Here is a 23050-nt window from a genome sequence, read left to right on the forward strand (position 1 = left end):
CTCGGTGCAGGCTCCCGCGGGTCTCGCCTGAGGGACCGGCTGCCGGCCCAACCGGGTCCCGCACCACCGGGCGCAGCGCCTCAGCGCCACCGAAGCCGCGCTGCCTGTGGTCTTCGGCCTCTGTCCACTCCCGCCTCCGAGTAGCTCGTGGCGTCACGGGGGCCACACTGCTGAGATGTCGAGAACCTGCTGAGATGTCGCGTTGCCGGCCCAGGGGCTGCTGGGTGCCAGGCGACGTGCCACATCCATCTGCCCCTGCCCTGAGCCTCCTGCTTGAGAGTTTCAGAAGAGAACCGCCCAGGAGACGGTGTGTGAGGCGGGTGGAATGCAGATGGGGCGGGGCCGTGGCTGGGGGCTCGCGGGCCGTGCCGACCCCAGTGCGTGAGGTCGCCGGGCCTCCCAGACCGCAGAGCCGCGTCTCAGGAGGCTTCCAGCTGGCTCTCGCCTGTGGCCCTGGTCTCCCGTGGAATCTCTGGCCCTGGCCCCTTACACCCTGCTCCTCAGGCTGAGCGGGCTCCTGGGCCCTCCTTGTGTGGGACGGGGCGGTCTGAGAAGGCCGGCTCCGGTCACGACCTCAGAAATGCCTTCGGCTCGGCCTTCCTCCTTGCTGGCAGAGAAGCTGAAGCTCGTGATGCTCACCCACCCACCCAGGCCCCTGCCGGCTAGTGGCAGGCTGGGCCTGGACCCCAGGTATCCCTGGAGGGCTGGAGGACCCCGCATCAGAGCCGCCCGGCACCATACAGTCCAGCACGTCCCAACCCTGGAGCCGCAGCCAGCCTGTCCGGGGGCTCCCGCCGGGCTGTGGCTGGGAGGTGGGAAGCGGAAGGCCGTGGGATGAACTTCACGGCCACCCCCAGCATGACCGCTAACATAGGAGTCAGAGAAATGGACCGTGGACCTTGAAAAGTGGCCTCTGTGGAGACCAGCCTCTGCCCTCCTGAAGGAGAGGGGGGCCGAGGGAGCGAGTCTCACCCGAGGAGGGTGGGTGGGGCAGAGCTTGGCTCTGGTGGCAGCTGGGAGCTACCTGCGGCCTCAGTGGGCCTCCCGTCGGTGGGCCATGACGCGCTCAGCCGAGCGAGCCTGGATGGGGCAGGGGCTGCACGGCCCAGACGGCCAGTTCCTGGAGTTGAAGCTCCCCTGGGGGCTGTGCAGGCTGGCGAGGGGCAGGGGTCTGCCCGTTGGGCTGCAGGGGGAACCGTCCCTCTCCCCCCGAAAGGCGGTCGCTTCACAGGACGCTTTTACCAAGGAGTGAGCTGGCGAGCGGCCTCCTGCTGCCTGTGCACCTGCCTCGGCCTCCAGCCTCCAGCGCCTGTGCCCGTCCTCCTGGCCACCATCTCCTTGCTGGAAGGCCTGGGCTGGGGAAACAGGCTCAGTGAGCACTGGCTTTGCTCAGGCCGTGCGTGGAGGGGAAGCTGGGCAGACTGGCCTTCAGTTGGGACGGGGCGGCTCGCTCAGCTTCTGTGCGAGCACCTGGCCCCTGTCTTCGTGTCAACATCACCCCGCTCTCGTTATTTTGTGTCGACAGACAGATGGAGAGCCCCTGGGGTCAGGATCAGAACCTGGGTTATCTCACGTTTCTGTTGTGTGTGGCACGGTGTCCCATGCGTCCTGCTGCACCCCGTTGCCACGGCACACTGCCTGGGCACGTGTCTGGCCCTGCGCTTGCCACCTGGAGCCGGTGCCTCCACATCTTTACTTAAACTTGGGGAAAGGGCCACCTCTGCCTTCAAGATTTGTTCTGAGGAGTCTATTTTGCTCCTGTGTGTTTGGGAGAAAGCCACATACGTGTATGTGCCGTGCTGGTGTGTGTGCGTGCAGCACTGTAACCAAATCTGGCCCAGAGTAGCCTGTGCGATGGGATGTGTGGCCCCTGGCTCCTTTCCCAAAGATCCGGTGTGTATCCTCTCCTGGACGTGCCAGGGCTGACGCTGAGGTGGCGGTGAGGGTGTCGCCTGCCGTCGCTCACACGTGCGCCACGGTCTCTTCCAGGTGTGGAAGGTCTCCCTGCAGGGCCCGTGCTACATGACGCTGCTGATGACTGCGTGCGGCCTGCTGTGGGGCCACCTGCTGCGGATCAGGCCCGCACAGAGCGTCTTCATCTCCACCTGCTTGTCCTTGTCCAGCACGCCCTTGGTGTCCCGGTTCCTGGCGGGCAGCGCCCGGGGAGACAAGGAAGGTAGGTGGCGCCCACGCTGGGGGTGCGTGCCGGGCGCGCGTGTGGGCGAAGCCCGAGAGCAAGGCTGCAGGGCCGGCTTCCTCCTCGGGACTGTGCTGACAGCTGGCTGCCAGGTCGCTGTCTGCAGGACTCGGCGTCCCTGAGGGCCAGCCTCCCCAGGCCTCCCCCTCTGCACTCGGGAAAAGTACCCGCTGCACGCTCCCAGACTCCGGGGAGATGAGGGCCAGGGGGGGACTGGGCCAAGGCTAAAATAAACCCATCTGCGTCGGGAACGTCCGGTGGAGGTGGCGGGCTTGCAGACGGATGTGCATTGTCCAGGGCTTTAATTCTAGGGAGTCCTGGAAACTGATGCTCTTCTATACTTTCTTCCTATGAAATCAAGGTGCTTTGGCAATTAAAGCTATTTTCCCCTCTTAGACTATGTTTTTTCTTTCGCCTACATGTGTGAACAATTGCTTCTCACCGTCTTTGCTTTGTTTTGTGAGATCAGACTTGCACAGAAGCTTGAGCGTGGCATCTGAGCTGCCACGTGGTGGCACTGTCTTCCACGCGGTGGAGCGCTGACAGTGTTGCTGTTGGTCACAGCTTGCTCATTCATTGGTCAGTTGTCACTTTTTTTGTAAAGGTCAGTACAATAAGGGGTCAAAACGTCAGAGTCACGTCACTCTGATACTCACCATGTACCGAACACACAGGAACAGAAAACACGAAAATGGAGCACTGAAGAGATGTGGCTGTCCTCTGCAGCAGACTGACACTCAGTGCCAGAACCGAGGGTCTTGCACAGCGTGGGCGGGGCCAGCGTGGGCAGAGCTGCAGGGACCTGCTAGCCCAGAGCCCCACGGGGCCCCAGTAGGCATTCATGGAGGACCTGGGGCTGGGACGCTCCCACTGTGAAAGGATCTGAGAAAACTTAAGAATCTGCTGCCTTCCGTGGGACCTGAGGGCCCAGTGGACGCAGGCAAAGCCTCCCCGCTAGCGATTGGACTTGCTATCCCAGCTGTGGGCTCACTCGGTGGTCCAGGCCTCCCTGGTCAGTCCATCCTGAGAGGCGGATGGGACTGAGGGTCAGGGGCCAAGTGAGATGGAACAGGACCGTGCAGGGACCAGTCATGAGTCTGAGAAAAACTCCTGACTCAGTGGCCTGCACACAGAACACCCACACCTACGGAGAACCCTGTGGTCTGAAAAGACAGCCATCAGACTCAGCAGGCACCATGTGAGCTCCCCTTGTTGACAGACGTGCTTAGTAACAGCTTCACAGTAAACCTGTGCGGCTGGCAAAGATGGCTGTTGGACAAGTCGTGGTGTGAGCTCCCAGGCTGACAGACCGGCCTGTGTTAATCTGAAGCAAGGCCCCATGGCTCTGAGACTGATGATGGTGTCGTGGGGTGCATCCCGCTCTGCCAGGCGGGGCAGAGCATGGAACGGGTGGACGCCCAGACGTGCGGGGACGGGAGAGTGGGTGGTCGGCAGGTGAGAATCGGCCGTCCTCAGGGAAGAAAGTAAAGTCAGAGCCCCACCTCGAGCCACTTAAAAAAATTCAGTGCTAATCCAGTCCTCTTATACCAATACCAAGCTGTTTTGTACCCCACAATATCATAATAAAAAATATTGATTATAAAAAAAATTCAGTTCTGCCTGGATCGAATGCCTCAGTATGAAGAACAAGACTTTAGGACTATTAGAGGAACTTGGGGAAGGTATCCCTATAACTTTAGGGTAGAGAGACTTTCTTCAAATATGAACTGCAGAACCCAGAGAGAAAATATTGATAAATATGGCACATTAAACTTTGTAGCTTTTACTAAAAGGCATTTTTTTAATAAGCCACAGGCTGGGGGAAGACATTTCCTATACACAATATGTATATGCACATAAGTATGCATATGCCTATAATAAGCAGAGGATTAACATTCAAAATGTATTAAGAACTTGTATAAACCCAAACAAAAAGGAACCTAATAGGGAAATAGGCAGAAACGTCTAAGCAGATAACTCGTGGCTGGAGAAACCTGGGTGCTAGATGAACACGAAAAGATGCTGGTCCTCACCTGACGCTGGTCGCAGGGTGGCGCTGCTCGTGTGCTGTCTCCCGCTCGCCAGCTGGCCGGAGGTAGCCTGAGGTGCCACCGTCACAAGTGCGGGGTCCCCAGAGCTCCTGAGTGCTCGTGTGGGTGTGTGTGGGGTTCACCGCTCTGGGAAGAGCTGAAGCAGGAGATTCCATTTCTACACGTAGCCTGGGACATTCTTGCACATGTACAAGAATATTCAAAACAACGTTATTTTTAACAGCACAGAGTGGACAGGTAGCCAAGGGTTCAGTTGTGTGCTGGGTGATTAAATGATGGCGTGTGCATTTGGTGGAACACTGCAGAAGCAAACGTGGCTTGACTTTGTAGCCTTGAGGAAAAGGTGCGAGGTGCTGCTACGATGTCTGGCGTGAGAGCGCGTTTGCAGCCTCTGAAACATGCAGGCCGTCGCTGAGGGTGCAGACGTGGCTCTGCTGGGGAGGGGGCGCAGCGGAGAGGGGCCCGGGCAGCTCCTACAGCGGTGTCTCTGTCAGAAGCTGCTGTGGGTGCCCGTCGCGTTTGGCTTTGTACCTTTGCTCTTCAGCCAAAGTGCTTCACCGCAATTGCTTTACAGTTGTGCTGGAGAAGGAGACGCAGCCTGTAGTTTCCTGGCTCTGCTGTTCTATGACTGCGGTTTTTATGGTGAGCTTTGACACCAGGATATGCGAGTCCTCCAGCTTTGTTCTTTTCAGGACCGTCCTGGTCGTTTGGGGTCCCTTGAGGTTCCTCTCTTTCTTCAGAAGGCTTTGTTGGGCTTTTGCGAGGAGTCGCCTTGCAGTTGTTTGGTTAGTGTCGTCATCTGAAGGTGTGTTCCTCCTATATTCTGTGACTAGGGTGCCTTTCCGTTCCTCTGTCTTCTTCCACTTGTTTCCACAGTGCTCTGACACTTGACACACAAGTCTTTTGCATCGTGGGTTGACTTTACTCCTATGTATTTTATTCTTTTCGCTCTATTGTAAATGGAACTGTTTTCCCGGTCACCTTTTTAGGTGGTTTGTTGTTGGACAGAAGTGCAGCTGGCTTTTGTGTGTAGGTTTTGAGCCTGCAAGCTTGTGTAGTGGCTCGTTAGCTCTGCCAGGTTTTCCGTGGGGAACCTTTGGGGTTCTCTGCGTGTGAGATCATCACATCTGTGTACATGGTCATTCATTCTTCGTCTTCCACTTAGACAGCCCCTGATCTCCTGGGGTGCATGCTGAGATTTGTGACGAGTGGGACGGAGGCTGGTATAGGAAGCAAGACTAGTCCGGTTGGTCACTGACACTGCAGTGTCTGCTCTACAAGAGGTGTTGTGTTCTTGCTATTCCTGCACACGCTTGGAGATGATTTTTATTAAAAATTCCTGCATAGCCCAACTTAATGCAGTCCCACTGGAGTTTAAAGCTCTCCACACTGGCTACATCAGAAGGCTTAGTCACTCTTCTGGGTAGATTTTGGTCCAAACCCTGCTCCTTTGAGCCAATAGGTCAGATATGGGGCCCACACCCTCAGGGGGGTCCTGTACACAACTGCACTCTGTTGTGCCTGCGTGGAGCCCACAGAAAGGCGCACCGGGGCGTCCGGCGGCTAGAGGTCAGGGTCCGGCCTGGTCCTGAGGAAAGAAACGGGGGCTGTGTGTATGGCAGCGCCAGGCCTCCCGAGACCCCGTCTTAGCCCCGCCGGAGATGCACCTCCCACCACAGGCAGCATGACCTCCAGCGGCCTCCCAGGCAGGGCTGCCCGGCAAAGCTCAGGCCTGCAGGGCACCCCGAGACCAGTTGCCGCGTGTGAGCGTACCGAGACCGAGGAGTGCTGGTACGCTCCTTGGTCCCCAAGGAGCACCCTGGCCTCTTGGGAGTAGCCAGGCCAGTGGGTCAGCCGAGAGACTTGCATGGCCGGGGAAGGGCCCTTCATGGGAGGATGGTCAGTAGGTGGAATGTTCACTGCAGCTGGGTCTGTGCCAGCGGGAAACGGGACCCTGACCATCCATCCAAGGCTACATTGTGGCATACTCTGTGGCATTTCAAGAAGCACCAGGGCTGTGCATCGGCGTGGGTGATTTCCAGGAATGATGGTGACCAACAGAGCCAGTGGCAGAAGCGTTGTTCATGAGGCTTAACATGACAGCGTGGTCACCTCAGTGTTGTTTCCGAATAGACAGATGTTCAACTGGGCAATAAACACTGAAAGTGAGGTCAGGCGGGCATGTGGGAGGAGGAACGGGCGGCCCAGTGGCCAGTGGCTCAGCAGGCTCTCCAGTGGCGTCTGTGGTCTTCTCTTTCCTTTTGGAACTCTGAAGAGACTATGTCAAAAGGTTAAAATTTAGCAAAATGGAGTAGTGGGTAAGTTAAGTGGGCATTTGTTTTTGTTTTCTTAAACTAGAGATGGGCTCCTGATATGTGCCCAGGCTTTTCAAGCAGTTCTCCCATTTCAGCCTCCCAAAATGCTAGGATTATAGGCAGGAGCCGCCACACCCAGCCTGAGCATTTGCTATATTACTTATTTTCTGTACATTTAAACTGTTTAATAGAAGGAATGGGAAACAGGAAAAAAATTAAAATGCTCATAGCAGTGACAAGCACAAGAATTAAACAGCCACAAAGTGGAAACAAGATGAAAATGTTCAAGTGGCACGTCTGTAAGTCTTGACATTCTGGGGTGGTCGTTACTCTCATCTCGTCTGGTCACGCTGTTTAACGTCATGCCTGTCATCACTGTCAACACTGGTCTTTCTTCCGCAGCTCAGTGAACTCCTCGTGAACGTTCCTGTGCAGGCGCCGTGACGCGGACGCGGCCCTGGTGAAGAGCCGTATCTGGTCGGTGGCGCCTGCGGCCCAGGGAGCGCGGTTGCGGGTTGGGCAAGGCCAGTTCCTTGTGACTGGGGCAAAGGCTGAGGTGCCTTCAAGATGCTGGCAGCTGTTCCCAGGGCTCTGGCTGAATGGGGGCTGCCTCAAGGGGTTTTATGTTCCCCTTGGATAAAGAAGGGGCGTGGCTCGCAGCGCACTGGCCTGTGGGAGGCAAAGGCAGGGCCTCCCAGCCAAGCCTGCCAGGTCCCGAGAGCCACGAGCCCTGGTGACACGGGGGGAGTCACCACTGGTGAAGCTCCGTGCCTTCGGTGCTGGGGGCGTGAGTCCGTCTTCACCATCTGCTGGACTGTGTAACCCTCGAAGGTGCAGCTCTGTACAGCAGCCTAGTGTGATCATCTGTTTGGGATGTTTCAGCATTCTGAGCCAAGATACTGTGTCCACCCCAAGTCTAATTCTGTGCGATGAGCAAATCAGCCTCCTGAAAGGATTACCTGGGCTTCTGGTCAAAGTGAGGCTTTTGCCAGCTGTGAGGCTGTTTGTGTGGTTTCGCTGCTTTTCACATATACCACTTCTGTCCCATCAGTTGTTAAAAATCTGTGAATAGCAGTAGCTTCTGTTTTTTAAGGAAAAACACCTTGTTTTGGCTTGGTGGTGGGAGAGATGACAAGTTAATTCTTAGAACCATATTTAAGGGGTCCGAAGCTGAGCTGGGTGTTGAAATAGACACCATGGGAGGGCGCACAGGATTGAGGTCAAGAGAACTTACCCTCATCCTTTAATATTTGTTTAGTCCCTTCAGCCACCCACGGTTGCTGCGGCTCTATCCTGTTTTGTCCTGTGGTCTCCTGAGCTAGTGCTTTTCCACTGACTCTGCGTGGGTCTCCTAGGAAGATACGGGGCGAGGAGGCGAGGGTGGTGTCACACGTGGAACAAGGACCCATGAGCAGTGGTTCTGTGTCCAGCGTCCCTGCGGTAGCTGAGGAAGGCTGTGAAGGCCAGCACAAAAGTGGCTTCATGCATTTGTGCGCGTGGCCTTGGTGTGATTCTCCTGGGCCAGGCCGTCTCTGTGTGACCACGCTTCCCCGTGTGAGACGGAGAGCGAGTGGAGAGTGGAGGGGGATGCTGAGCCGCCTCCCGACGCTCTCCATCCCCACCTGCTGCCGGGCTTCCCCTCTGAGGGCGCTGGGGTCTCGCAGAAGGGGCTGACTCAACTTGACTCGTCCGGCGACAGTGAGATGTGCGCGGGCTCGGGCCCTCGGCCGGCTGTGACCCGTGTCTCTGTCTTCCCTGCAGGGGACGTGGACTACAGCTCGGTGCTCCTGGGCATGCTGGTGATGCAAGACGTGCAGCTGGGGCTCTTGGTGGCCATCATGCCCACGCTCATCCAGGCGGGTGCTGGCTCCTCTCCCAGGTGAGCACCGCGGGCTGCCGTTTCCGCTGGAGACCCCCGTGCCTCCGAGGCTCCTGAATCCCTGTCTCCGAGGAGCGGCTGTGCGCGGAGGCCCGGGGTCCGGGCTCCGTCCTGGCTCTGTGCCTGCCCCGCCCCGCCATTCTGCTGTCCATCACACCTGCTGGGTGGGTGGGAGCAGCTCGTGGGTTCAGAGGTACACGAGCTTGGAACAGTGCCCGGACACACCATGTGACGTGGGGGGGTCTGTGTATGTGGGGGGCGCGTGTCTGTGTGTGGTGTGTTTGTCCTGTGACATGCCTGTGTATGTGTGGTGTGTGATCTGTATGCATGTGTGTCCACATATGTGTAGCCTGTGCATGGTATGTCCCATGATATGTCTGGGGGGAACATACCTGCGTTTTGTGGGTGTGTGTATGTGTGGTATCTACAGGAGTGTGCCATCTGTATTACATGTACACATGTGTGTGGCACGTGTGTGGTGTTTGCGTGCATTGTCATACGTGCGTGCACACACATGTGTAGTCTGCACACATGTGGTAGGCGCGTGTGAGTGTGTGTGAGAGCCCTCACTGTGTGGGCCCCCCGGTCACTGTCATCCCCACGGCCACTTCCCCTTCCCTCTCTCGTTCTCCTGCCAAGCCTGGATTGCGCTTGCTTGGGGTCACGTGGAGAGAGAAGCCGATGGGAGAGGAACTGCTCAGCACGGGCGACTGTGCGTGGCACCACACATCGCAAGAGCACAGACTGGCCAGCTGCCAGTTGCAGCAGCCTGGAAACCGTGGCAGGCAGGGATGTCAGCCGCGTTGGTTCTAAGCCGGTTCACGGGCACCTGTGCACATCAGAGCTGCTCTGTGGGTCTCTGCAGACGCAGCGCTCGTTGCGTTTCTCACGGTCGTGGAGCGACCGCACAGAAGCCGGGGACTGTTCTGGGAGTTCCGTGGAGCCCACGGGAAGTGCTGCGACCTGTCTCTGGTGCAGCTTTGTTCCCCCTTTGACTGTGTGCCTCTGCTTCTCCTTACCTTACAGCCTGGCAGAGATTTCCAGTACTTTGTGGAATGGTGGCATCGGGAGACACCTTTGCCCCGTTCTTGCCTTCAGGGAAGCCTTCAGGCTCTCACCACGAAATGGGATGTTAGGCATCGCTTGTGGTCGCGGCTCTCTGTCAGGTTGAGGTCATTCCTTTCCATTCTTGGTTTGCTGAGAGTTTTTATCACGAACGGTGGCAGATTTTGTCAAAGGCTTTCTCTCCACGTGATTTTTTGTGTTTAGCTAGTTGACACGGCGGATACCACTGATGGATTTCTGAAAGCTGAACCTCATGTGTGGAGTAAATCCCACTGGGTCTAGTTTGTAATTGTTGTTGTCCGTGGCTGCGTTCAGTTTGCTCACTTGTTGAGATTTGGGGGTCCACGTTCATGAGAGAGGTTGGTGTGCAGTTTTCTCTTTCTGTATGCTCTTTGTCTGCTTTTGGTATTAGGTGCCTTACTGCGTTCATAAAACGATCTGGGAAGTACTCTTGCTCTCTGTTTTCTGGAAAACACTGTATAGGATTGATTCTTCCTTAACGTTTGGTAGTATTCTCTAGTAAAACCCTCTGAGATTTCTGTTGGGGGAATATTTTTTAAATCACAAGTTGAAGGTGCTTAGTAGTTGCAGCGCTTTTCTGAGCGTCTCCTCCATCTCCTTGAGCTGTGGTGGTTCAGCTTTCCAGGGGTTTGCTCCGTTCTGTCTCTGTCATCAAGTTTTTGTGTCTAGAGTTGTGGGCAGTGCTCCTTCACACCCTTCTGACGTCTGCAGGGTCTGTCATGATACCCCGTTTTGTTCCTGGTATCGGTCGTCTGCATCTTGTCTCTTTCTTCTTTGTCAGTCCTGCTAGGAGCTTGGTGACTTTATTAATCTTTTCAAAGAACCAGGTATCTGTTTCACTGATTCTTCTCTATCTTTCTGTTTCCAGTTTCATTGCGTTCTGCCCTTTATTCGTTCTTTCTGCTTGCTTTGAGTGTATTTTGCTCTTCTTTTTCTAGGTTCTTGTGGTGTGAACTCGGGTGACTGACTTGAAACCTTTCTTCTTTCCTACTGTAGCCATTTAGTGCTGCAGGTTTTCTTCTGAGCGCTGGTTTAGCTGCTGCTCATATTTTGATATGCTGTATTTTTATTCAGCTCCATGAATTTTAAAAATTTCAGCTGATACTTCTTTTTGACCTGTGGATTGTGGAGAAGTGTTGCTTAATGTCCACGCATTCAGGGGTTTTCCAGTGGCCTTTCTGTTGCAGATTCTAGCTTGATTCCATTGTCAGCAGTGAACACTTTGTATGATTTCTTAAATCTGTTGCGGTGTGTTTTATGGCCTGTGAGGTGGTCTGTGGTAAATGCTCCCAAGTCACCTGGGGGGCGTGTGTCCTGCTGTTGGTGGTGTTTCCTGTTCGTCTCCTGAGTCCTGTTGGCTCATTGCCGTGTTCCTGCTGTAGTTGGATCAGCTGTCGAGGGAGTGGTGTTGAAGTCCCCAGTTATAACTGAGTATTTTCCTAGCTCGATTTGGTTTTGCTTTTGTATTTCAGGGCTCCTTTGTTTGGTGCATACATATTCAGGGCCATGTTGTCTTCCTGGGGTCTCATTTTATCATCGTTACGGGAGATCTCTGTTCCTAGTAATTGCCTTGCTTCGTATTTCACTGTATCTGATGTTTCTACAGTGATTCCTGCTTTTTTTGAATGGTACCTGACATGGTGTATGCTCTCCGTACTTTCAACCTGCCTATGCCGTTCTACTTGAAGTGAGTTCCTTGTAGACATCAGTGGTTGGGTGATGTCTTTTCTAGTCCACTCAGCCAGTCTCTGGCTTTTAGTTGGTATGTTTAGATCATTTATGTCTCAGGTAAACATGGATGTGTTGGGACTCAAGTTTGCATTTTATCACCTGTTTTCTGTTTCTTGTTCCTCTCTTTTTTCTTGCATCCCTGTGGGCTATTTGCATATTTAGGGGTTTCATTTAGATTTGTTTGGATGTTTTTGCGCACACTGCTTTTTGCAGTGAGTGGTTTCTGTAGGGACTGGGTAGACACATGTAACGTGTTGCGGTTTGCTGGAATCCACCTTGACCACCTGCTGAGGGTATGGAAACCTTGTTCTCATGTAGCTCCCTCTCCCACCTGCTTCCCACACGCAGTCTTGACCCACACGGTGATGTCGGGGCAGTGGCGGGCGCACACGTGATGGTGCTCCCACACAGGTGTGGCGGAGCGGGAGGGCGCCTGCTCTTGGGGGTGGCACAGCTGGCGTAGCATCCTTGTGCGGTGTGGTTCTCACACGCTGGGGGTGATGCTGGTGCGAACAGACCTGCTGCACTGCCCGCCCTGTGCACATATAGCACATGCAGTCACGGCAGCCCTTAATACTGAGACGGAGGGACGGATGCATGGATGGAGAGGTCTTCCGGAAGAAGGAGTTGTTCTCACAGACCACGGCTTCATGTGTGGTACTGCCCTGAAGACCTTCCAGTGGGATAAGATGTGGAGGTGTGACACTGATGATCTGACCCTGTGTAGACCTTGGCTCGTGTGTAAGTGTTTGCGTCTTCATTTTTTTTGTTGTTGAGTCAGAGTCTCACTCTGTCACCCAGGCTGGAGTGCAGTGGTGCGCTCATGGCCACCCCAGTATTGACCTGCTGGGCTCAGGTGATCCTTCCACCTCAGCCTTCCTAGCTGGAACTACAGGCATGTGCTACCATGCCCGGCTAAGTTTTTGATATGTAGAGATGAGGTCTTGCCAGGTTGCCCAGGCTAGTCTTGAACCCCTGTGCTCAGGCAATTCTGTCGCCTCAGCCTCCCCAAGTGCTGGGATGACAGGCTTGAGCCACGATGCCCGGCCTTGTATCTTTATTTTTAACAACAAAAAGTTTAAGAAGTAAAAAAATAGGGAAAAAAATTGAAATAGTAAAAAGCTTATAAAACAGGATATAAAGAAAGAGCATTTTTGTGCGGCTGCACAGTGTTTGTGTTTCAAGCTAAGTGTTATTACAAAGGAGGCTGAAAGTTTATAAAGTAAAAGTTACAGTGAGCTAAGCTTAATTTATTGTTAAAGAAAGAAGGATGATCTAATAGCTAGCGCAGCCTCACGTACGGTGTGTGTGAAGTCCGCAGTAGAGCGCAGCGCTGTCCTGGCCTCACACTCGCCCTCACTCCCTGACTCACACAGTGACTTCCAGGCCAGCAAGCGCCACTCACGGCAAGCGCCCTGGACAGGTGGACTGGACCTCGTCTTTCGTATCCTGTCTTTTCCGCACCTTTTCTGTGTTTTGATGTGTGTAGCTACACGAGTGCTTACCCCGGTGGCACAGCTGCCCGCAGCATCCAGTCCAGCCACGCACTGTGCAGGCGTGTGGCCTCGGGACCCCCGACTGTCCCGCGCCTGGGTCTGCCGTGGACAGGCCATCCAGGCATGTGTCAGCTCACTCCGATGCTCACACAGCAGCGAGCTCCCCTGGCAACGCAGCTCTCAGCACCTGCCCCTCGGAAAGCAGCACGTGACTGAGCGGTCGTCGGATTCGCTCTGTGTGCATCGACACTGCAGCAGGTGGTGTTGCAGCTCTTGCTTCGGCGCTCAGACAGCGCTCTCAACCCTCGTGAGGAGCAGGGCTGCCTGCTGCACCCACGCCGCCGCTCCCTGCTGGTGTCCTGGGCCTCCGGAGGCTCCAGGCTGCCTTCGTCGGGAGAATGTCCTTTGGCCGTTCTTTCCTGGCTACTCTGCGGCAGCAGCACGCTCCCCCTGTTCTTTTTGCCATCTCTCCTCACCCTGGACGTTCTCGCTGGACGGGGACTTGGCAGTGGGCGACTCTTCTTTTGGTGCGAGCAGCGTGGTGCCCACTCTCCGGCCCCTGCCGGGATGTGAGCCCGCTGCAGTTCCGAGGGGTGTTTCTCTCTCACGAGTGGTTTCTCCCCGGCTGCGTCCCAGACTTGTCCTTTGTCTTCAGCTCTCAGCAGTGGGGGCTGTGTCTCAGCATCGGCGTCTCTGGGTGTGTTCTGGGCCCCTTGGCATCTTAGCCCTGTGGGGCTGCGTCTCTTGCCCAGGCGGGGAGTTTCCAGCGGGGCTTCCTCAAGTGCTTCTCCAGGTCCCCCGGTCTTTCCCTGGGGCTGCAGAGAAGCAAGGGCGTGCTTTCCTGGCACACAGGCTCTTCACCCTCCCCATCTCATGCTCGCTGCTGTTCAGGCTGGTGAGCTCTGCCCACTGCCCTCGGCCCGCCGATTCCATCCTCTGCCATCTCCACTCGGCCTGCCCATCTCCCAAGGGTTTCGCTGTCACCCAGGCCAGGGTGCAGTGGCGCGGTCACAGCTCACTGCAGTACCGAGCTCCTGGGCTGAAGGGATCCTTTGGTCCCAGCCTCTTAAGGAGCTAGGACCACAGGCGCCACCACGCCAGTTGGGGCTCCTCTGGGCGTCCGGGAAGATGTGTGGGCCTCTGTGGAGAGGGGCGCGCTGGGCGGTCGCTGGGGCTGCGGAGGATGGTGGCCACAGTGCTGGGGCAGTGAGCACGATCCTGTGCCTGCCAGGCCATGGCCGCGGGCGCCCCTTGCTCCACAGGCTCGAGCCTTCCGGAACGACGCTGGCGCTCCCCGGCTCGTGCCACGCGCCCCTGTCGTCCATCCCGTCCCCCTGCTGCAAGCCCCGCCCTGTCCTCGCTCCCCCAGGGCCCAGTGGCAGCTTGAGGTTTGCTGGAGCCAGACTGCAGTGATGGGTGCTCGTGGGGGCCAGCGAGGTGTCGTCCACAGAAGAGAGCCCTGAAACCCGCGTTTCGGGCTGGAGAGTGGGTGGCTGTGCTTCACGTGCGTGTGTGTCTGTCAGGCCGCCGACGTGCTGCGGGGCGTTTCTTGTGGAAGCCCGTGGGCTGAGACTCCCACAGGCTGAGGTCTGGATGGCACGTTCTGAAGGGAGCTCCGAGCGGTCGCTCTTGGTGTCCAAACGCCTGACTGTAGGCCTGTAGACCAGGGATTCAGGGATTCAGAATCCAGGGTTCTGGCTGGGACTGGGCGGATTTTGCTGAAAGTCGCTGGGATCCAGTCGCCTCTGTGGTGAAGCGGCAGTGTGACGTTAAGGGTGGCTCTTGCCCTGCAGAGGGCGTCAGTGGGCCGGTCCTGACGGCAGTTTCCGCTTCAAGTACCGCGTCCCAGAAGGGCTGTCTGCTCCAAGGTGAAGGTCGCCAAACAGCCCAGCCTCACGCTTGAGGCAAACCCTTAGTTTCTGAGATGAGTGTGTTCATAGGTCTTATTTTAGTATTTCAGAATCAAATGTGTACGCTGCGGGTGATGCACCTCGTCACGCCTTGAAGAAAGCACGCAAGATCTCGTTGGAGAACGAGGTCTGCAAGGGAAGTGACGCGCCTGTCTTTTGTCTCCCAGCGTTGCCGTGCAGGTTCTGCGGGTCCTGCTCTTGGCCGGACAGGCTCTGCTCTCGCTGGCCGCCGTCCTTCTCGTGTGTCTTGTCGCAAAGGCGTACCTCGTGGGACCCTGCTACCGGAAGCTGCACGCGGAAAGCAAAGGGAACAAGGAAATCCTCCTCTTGGGGATGTCTGCCTTCGTCTTCTGCATGCTAACGGTAACCCTCAGATTCGCCTTGTCGACCACCTGGCCTACAGGCCTACAGTCTGTGTCACCGAAAGCTCGGGATCCCTTCTTTTCGCTTTAATAAGGGTTAAGGCATTTGAAGCGCTCCTCGTACTTTTAATTTCGTCCCATTGGTTCATGATCCAGGGGCCGAGCCTGTTCACCCGTTGGGACTCACACTCGTAAGCACTTTGCTAAAGTCTTACTTGTCATTAAAAACAAGTCTGTGGTCACAGAAGCCACACCAGCACCCCCCCACACCATGTTCCTGTCTTCACCCTTCAAACGGCTTTGCACCTGGAATGTAAGATTCAGTTTTCCAAACCCAACTTCCAGTTGCTTGATGACGACACGCCGGTTGACGGCGTTCGCTCCCGTGGCCTGATGTGAAAGGTGCCGGGGTCCTTTGCGGACAGCAGCCTCCCGTTCCCGAGAGGAGGGCTCCCTCGGGAGAGGGCTCCCAGACTCCGCGATGGTCTGAGCCGCGTGGCTGTGTCACCTCTGCCTTCACCAGGTGGCCTCAGTGGCAAGCCTTGCTGCTACCCCAGAGAACAAAGACCTGCTCACGGGAACCCACACACAGATGGCAACAGCAGCCAGAGCAGTCCACAGTCCTTCAGTGGGCGAATGTTAAGCTGTGCCACGTCCACACCGTGGACGCTGCCCGCCATCAAGCCCCCGGCACACCCCGAGGCGGGGTGAACCCCAGAGAGCTGAGCTGAGTGAGAAGCCGCCCCAAATCCTGTGTGCCGTGTGGGTCCGTGTTGCAGCGTCCACAGAACGGCAGTGTTTCAGAGGTTGAAACGCGACCGGAGGCCGGGAGGGCTGGGCGGGCCGGGCCTGCAGCCAGAGTTCTGCCCCCCCCGCCCCTGGCTCCGGGTCCACCTCCTGCTGGGGCACTGTGCCGTGGTTTGGCAAAGTGGCGCCACGGGGTCACTGAGGGCATGTGAGGCCTCGATTTCTCCCTGCTGCTTAAAACTGTGTGTGAAGGGGTAACTGTCTCAAAATAAGAAGTCTCCCTCTTAGAAAGCAAGTTAACACAGTTATTTTGTGTGTGGCTTGCCGCCTGCTAGCATTGTGTAGTCTTGGGGGGAGACTGACTTGCTTCTGCTCCTGATGGCTGCACCTGTCTCCAGGGTGCGACTCATCTAGATTTTTGCACGGCTTTATCCATTCCAGAGAATTTTCTCTTGGAAATGACTCCCAGTGGGATCGTGCTGTCTGGGCGCCTCCCCGGGGCTCCATGGGTCAGGGCGGTTCTGCTTGCTGGCCCCCAGGCTGCTTCTGCGCCCGCCGGGCGACAGCACTGAGCCCGCCGCTGTGCTTATCAGACACGCTTGCAATTTCTCCCCTTGCTTGTGGTCACGTGGTGTTCCATCGTGTGACTGTGGCAGTGTGTCCTTCCTGCCATGGGATGTCGGGCCTGCTTCTGCCTAGAGCCCACGAGAGTGAGGCTGCTGCCTGTTCCACACGGGTTTCTGAGATGTTGCTAGACGTGGTTGCCCGTGCTCAGCCTGGCGGTCGTTGCTTGCCTGGGGACTTGTCTGGCTTACACGCCGACATGTGCGAGAGGCTCGTGGCTCTGCACCCTGCCAGTGCTGGCTGTCGGGCAGAGCGGCATCTCACAGGGCAGGATGCTCATTTCCTGGCGAGGCATCGGCCTCTGGGTGTCCTCCCTGGCACGTGCCTGCCACGGCCTCCAGGTCACCTCTTGGGGGGGACTTTGTATTCGCTTGCAGGAATTCTTTATCTATTCTGGCAAGCTTTTTGCCAGCTGCTTTACTTGGAGGAGACGTGTGTGTTCGTGGTGACAGCGTGGGTGCCCCTCCCCCTTCGCCATCCAGGGGTGACGTTTTCTTCTCCCCGAGAACTCCGAGCTCCTGGCCCTCCCTGCCCCCGTGGCCCCGACCTGTCTCCGCCCATGTGTCTGCGGCCCAGGCTGCGGGTCTCCCTCCCGTTCCGGGCCGGCACCTCCCTGTGGCTGGATGGCGTGCCGCGTTAGCGCCTCTGGTGGCTACTCTGGCTCGGGCCTCCTCTGCCCAGCGTTTTTCCGTGAACAGAAGCGCTTCGCTGTGGTGTCATCTGTGACCAGCCGTCTTCTTCATGGTTGGCACGGTGTGTGTTCTACATAAGGTCTTGGCCGCCCCGAGCCGTGGGCGCTCTCAGTCGGGGTCCAGAAGGCTCCTGCGTCGCCTTCCCCGTGTGGGCCTGGGCCATCAGGGTGAGCTTCGTGTCTGCAGGGAGTCCATCTTTTGCTTCTTTTGGTGCGCTGAGGCCTCTGGCCTGTGCTGCAGGCTCCCCTGTCAGAAACCAAGTGACTCTATGTGCATGTGTGTGAGCACGTGTGTGTGAGCACGTGTGTGGTATGCTTGCATGCGTATGGACACTGGTGTGTGGGAATGGGTGCCTTTTGTGGCGTGTATACGTGTATGGTATGTGCACGCTGTGTGCATTGTGTGTTCTCTGTGTCATGTACCTGTGTGATGTGCTTGCATGTGTGTTTGCTATGCGTGTGGCATGCGCATGTGTGTGATGTGCACATGTGTGCTGGTGTGTGGCATGTGTGTTGTGCACGTGTGCATCTCCCTGACTCCTGCCCCCCGACCCCTGCTGCACCGTCGCTTAGCCTTGTTCTGTGTCAGGGCCGTCGTGGTGGTTGTGTCCTCCACTGCCTTGTGAGCGTCTGGTCAGTGGGCTGGTTTTCCTGAGTGCAAGAGGAGGGCGCGCTGACCCCACTTTGCTGCAGGCTAAGGCTCGTGGGCATGCAGTCAGCCTCTGGCATGTCTGGCGGACTGTGCCGGTCTCCTGTGGGCCAGTCCCTCGGGGTCTGCTGCCCTCTGGCTGCTGTGAGTGGTCTCCTCTGGACGTCCGTTCCCGCCAGGCTGCCGCTGCCGTCTTCCTGGCTTTACTGCTTCCCAGTGAGCGGCGCCCTTCACGCTGTTGTGCATGAGGAAGGCCACGCCAGGAGCCTGTCCTGGCCATGCATCTGCAGGACGGCAGCGAGGCTGAGTGGCCGGCACTGCCCTCTGGTCTGGCCACATGGCCGCACTGCCGGGCCCGGCCGTCCTGGACACCGCTGTCCAGTTTGCTCTGGCTGCAGCCTTGGCTCTGGCTTGGGGCTGGCAGTGGAACAGGCTTTCGTGGCCACGTCAGGTGTGTTGACTGGAGGTGAGGAACACATCCCACAAGGACTCGAGGCGAGGTTTTGAAAATGCTCTCATTCAGGAGCAGCCCACACGTGTGTTCTGGATATTTCCATCGTTTTTGCCAGGAAACGTGCAGACCCGGCACAGGCCCTTGGGACCCCACAGGCCTACGCGCCCTGACCAGCTGCCTCGCGGCCTGGCTGAGGGGGTCTGTGGTGTCCTGCGTGGGGGAGCCGGTGTGTGGCCCCACGCGAGCGCTGTCCTCCCTCTCCCGCAGGCCACGGAGCTGCTGGATGTGTCCATGGAGCTGGGCTGCCTCCTGGCCGGCGCACTTGTGTCCTCCCAGGGCCGCATGGCCACCGAGGAGGTGGCCGCCTACGTTGAGCCGGTCCGCGACTTCCTGGCCATCATCTTCTTCGCGTCCATAGGTAATCGCCGCCGGGCGCCTGCCGTCTGCTGGCGTGTCGGGGCTCTGCCGGCGTGTAGACGATGCTTCGCAGGCGGGGCGGCAACCGGCGGGGGTGCTTGGCGCTCCTCAGCTGGGATCGCGCGCAGCCCGAAACGACTCGCGCTTTCCTGGCCGCTAGGAGACGTCTCCTTTGCAAAGGGGGAAGCGGGCCCCACGCGCGTGGGTCAGCCCGCGCCCGCGGTGCTCCCTGAGTGCCGTCGGCTACCAGTGACGCCCGGTGACTTCAGGGGGGCGAGCTCCATCCTCGTTGTCCTGGCGTCGCAGGCCCTGGCAGCCGCGGGTCGGCCACTCGAGGAAGGCATCCAGTGCTCGGCTTGGGCGGAAATGTCGGTCTTGAGTGCATCACAGGGCGCCGTTCTGGAAGCGCCCCGTCGGGGTCTCTGGAGCAGTGACTTGAGAACGATGGGACGTGGGCATCCGGCGTTGATGCGCTCTGGCGACTGTCGCTCCGGCAGCTCATGGTCCCAACGCTCACGAGCTGCCATGGCCAGAGCTGACGCCCCACAAGCCTGAGTTGAGGCGCTGCTTCTTCCGCAGGGGACGTGGGTGACCCAGACAGGTCTGATGGGAGCAGCGTCCCCAGTATGGTCCTGGGCCAGGCATGTTCTTCCCACAGCGCCTTTTATTTACTCAGCCCCCTGGAGCCAGGGACATGCCAGGACGCTGCACCCAGCCAGGGTACAGGAAGCCTCTGGGTGGCCAGCGAGCAGCTGGGGTGCAAGGGGTGCCAGTGCAGGGTCCGTGAGTGCAGGGCATGCTGGGAGCCAGAGAGGCCCGTGGAGAAGCCCTGGGACGAGAGGCAGGCAGTGAGCAGGGGCCGCCTGCACAGGCTGCTCCTAGTGGGAGACACTGGTCGGGCAGCGGTGAAGGTGCGTGGTCTGAAGACGCTTAGATGCTGTCCTCAGGGCCGCGACCAAGACAGCTGAGCATTGTGGCAGGGCCAGTCCACAGGATGGAGTCTCTGAGAGGGAGCCAGTGTGGAGGCTGGAGGGCAGGGGGCAGCCTGGAGATGGCAGCCGACGCACGTGCACGGGGCGGGAGAGCCTCGGGCCAGGTCCTTGTGTCTCCGGAAGAGGGCATTGTGTCTTGGCCGGAAGAAGGACATCTTGCATCTGTGTTTCTGAGCAAACGGAATGAGTGGTGTGTGAACCACGGAGCATTAGCAGGTGTGTCCCGGGCTCAGTGGCATTTCTCAGGTCTGGAGGCACGTGTGGGCTCCGGTCACTCGGTCACTCGCAGGACGGAGGGCCCGAGCAGGTCCAAGTGGCAGGTGCGGCCCTAGGAGGAGCAGAGCGGGACACTTTGGGGAAAGTGTCTCCCGTTGGAGAAGGAAGGGGCGTGTTGCCAGCGGAGCCTGGAGGGGCCTTCCTGGCTGTGGGCCCACCGGCACCTCCTGCGTCTTGGCTTGTGCCCCTGCAGAATTGGGCGAGTGCCCCTGTCTTGCTGTGCTCTCTGCAGGTGGGACTCCTGGGGGGGCCAGGCAGCAGACCCCATGGGTCCCCGTGGGCGGCTTCTCCCTGGTACGCTCGGGAGACGGACAGCATGGTGGCGCCTGTGGTGCCGTCACGACTTTCCTTGGGGATTTAGGAGCTTGATCCTTGGTGTCATGGCGAGGCTGTGGATGTGTCCATGGGAGGCAGGTGTGCTGGGCCCGGCCGTGGCTGAGAGTGATGTGTCTGTCTCCCCACAGGGCTCCATGTGTTCCCCACATTTGTGGTGTATGAGCTCACGGTGCTGGTGTTCCTTACCTTGTCTGTGGTGGTCATGAAGGTATCGACACTTTCTCTGGTTGCTTGGGAGGTCGCTAGTTTCACGGGCCATGTGGCACCGTCCCTTTCCCGTGGCCCGATGTCCCACTGGGTGCTCGGCATGTCCTCGGAGCCGGCCCTGCCCGCCACCTCGGGAAGCCAGGCTGGGGGTGGCTGGGCTGGGGCAGGGCGGGCCTGGCTGTGGTGTGGTCGTCGTGTTGACCGTCTCCAAATCCAGGAAGGTTGAACTGGGAAGGACCCGGCATTGGGATGGGAGGACGCCTGTCCACCTCGGGAGGCGTCCCTCTCCTGGTGGATGCTAGCGTGCGTCTTAGACACCGACAGTGTCTCCAGTGCTTCCTGCAGACTGGGCACTTAAGTCAGGGTGGTGACTTCAGTAGCCACTGGCCCTGGGGCTAGACAAATGGCAGAGTGTTTCCCATTCTGCATTCCGCTGCCGACCTTCAGCCAGGGGGCCTCACGGGGATGGGGGTGGGGGACCTCTGTGTCCCAGGACGGGGCAGGCCCTGAGGACATCCTGTTCCTTCAGGGTGGGGCTGGGCTCCCGCTGAGCCCCTGGCTCTGGGACGCACGCGGGGTGTCCCATGGTGACCGGGGATCCTGCGGGCACAGAGCGCACAGGCAGCTTGGACCTTGTACCCGCACCCCCCACCGGGCCCTGCTGCGTGCATGGGGCCCGTCCCGTCGAGCATTGACGGTGGCCCTCTCCTGCAGTTTGTGCTGGCGGCGCTGGTCCTGTCCCTCATCCTGCCCAGGGGCAGCCAGTGTATCAAGTGGATCGTGTCCGCCGGGCTGGCGCAGGTCAGCGAGTTCTCCTTCGTGCTGGGCAGCCGCGCACGGAGAGCCGGCATCATCTCCCGGGAGGTGAGTGACGCCCTGGGCTGTGGGCAGGCTCGGCCCGGGGCGGCGCGAGGGGGCCGGCGGGCAGGAGGCTGAGTGCTGCTCACCGGGAGGGGCGGCCCTGTGGGCCCGGGCCCGGCTCTCTCCACGCAGGCCGTGGGGTGCTCGAGGGAGAATACCAGTCGGCAGGTGCGGGCCCTGCCGAGCCGCTCGCACTGGCAGTGGCGACACACTGAGGCCGCCTCCAAAGACAAGCAGGTGTTTCTCCTCGTCCTGGGCCTGCCCTGACCCGGCGTTTGCCTGTGCAGGTGTACCTCCTCGTCCTGAGCGTGACCACGCTCAGCCTCTTGCTTGCCCCGGTGCTGTGGAGAGCCGCTATTCTGAGGTGCCTTCCAAGACCCGAGCGCCGGGCCAGTCCCTGACAGCCCGGGGCTGCCGTGGCCTTTGGGTGGGTCCCTCAGGAGGGAGGAGCACACAGATGGCGTCCTTGCCCAGCTGTGAGCCGCACACCTGGATGGATCACACTCCAGCAGAGGTGTCCTGTTGTCATGTTTTCCAGCATTGCAGAATGTTCCTGTCACACGTTAGAATCTTCCAGAGTAATTTATTTGCAGCCAATCGGTTATGCACAGTAGAACTGTTAACACTGCATTTTACAAATCGCCTTGACTATTTTGCCTGGATGTGCCTTTTTTTCCGAAATTATGATTGACTTCTTATTGTTAATTCATCAGTTCTTTTTTTAGTGAACAAGAAAATTTAGAAAGCTGTTTTTAATTTATTGTACAACTTCAGAATTATGATCTGTGGGTCAAATATTTGTTATTAAACATTTCTGTGATATGAAGTTTTAATTCTGGCTATGAGTTTGAAAGCTTACTCTTAATCCTAAAACCTATGTTTTCTAAAATGAGACAAGTATCTTATAGATGTCTTCTGGCCTTCCATTATGATATTTTAAATAAAACACTTTTATGCCAGTTTCTATCTGGTGTATACTTGAGATATTTGGTTTCGGATCACAAGCGTATGCATTCTTTCATAGAGATCATTGACCATCAGAATATAACTCACTGAAGGTCTGTATTTACTAAGGTTTGTGTTGAACTAGTTGCTGCACAAAGCCTCGGCCCACTTTTTGAGTTGGTCTCTGTGTTGCCACACTGTTCCAAGACTGGATCCGTGTGGTTCTGTCTGAAGAATTGATGTCTGCCTCTTTTTTGAGTAGGGCACAATCATAGCTCGCCACAGTCTCGAGGTCTTGGGCTCCGGCGCTCCTCCCACCCCGGCCTTGGAGTGGCTGGAGCTACAGGCGTGCCCCATACCTGGCCAATTTGTAAGTTTTTGTGGAGTCGAGGTCTTGCCATGTTGAATGCCTGGGCTCAAGCCATCCTCCCACCCTGGCTTCCCAGAGTGCTGGCCTGGCAGGCCGGAGCCTCTGTGCCCGGCCACGCCTCCATTTTGACAGTCAGACGATGTCTTTTGGTGGTCACCTGGCAGATAAGGTACTGGCCCTGCAGGCGTATCCCTGAGGGCTGCTGTCTCCGGCCTTTTGTGCCGCTCTGACCGAATACCTGACAGCCTCCCTTCCCTGAAGATGCCTGGAGTGCCGAGTGGTGAGTCCCTGCGCAGAGAAGCTGCCCACCCTCCTGGGGCCACGAGGGCCTATCGGGCAGATCCCTGGGGCCTGAGTGCCTCCCGCAGCCCTGCCCGTGTGCACAGGGTGGGACTTCACGTGGGAGCTGAGGGCTCAGAAGCCTCAGAACCCCAGCGGGCACTTTGGTGTTTCT

General features: G+C 57.7%; 1 protein-coding gene across 1 annotated transcript in view; it reads left to right on the plus strand.

The window, feature by feature from the left end:
- The window catches only part of TMCO3 (transmembrane and coiled-coil domains 3), a 32059-nt gene extending 10287 nt beyond the window's left edge, over positions 1-21772 (plus strand). The window contains exons 6-12 of the mRNA XM_008068783.2: positions 1990-2176; positions 8325-8442; positions 14833-15028; positions 18460-18610; positions 20342-20421; positions 21135-21284; positions 21569-21772. Of these exons, the coding sequence (XP_008066974.1) occupies positions 1990-2176; positions 8325-8442; positions 14833-15028; positions 18460-18610; positions 20342-20421; positions 21135-21284; positions 21569-21682 (996 nt within the window). The 3' untranslated portion in view covers positions 21683-21772. The remainder of the gene's footprint in view (positions 1-1989; positions 2177-8324; positions 8443-14832; positions 15029-18459; positions 18611-20341; positions 20422-21134; positions 21285-21568) is intronic.
- The last annotated feature ends 1278 nt before the right edge of the window (positions 21773-23050 follow it).

This window comes from Carlito syrichta, unplaced genomic scaffold, assembly GCF_000164805.1.
Source record: "Carlito syrichta isolate Samal-C Ts95f unplaced genomic scaffold, Tarsius_syrichta-2.0.1 Scaffold109674, whole genome shotgun sequence".
Taxonomy (NCBI): Eukaryota; Metazoa; Chordata; class Mammalia; order Primates; family Tarsiidae; genus Carlito; species Carlito syrichta.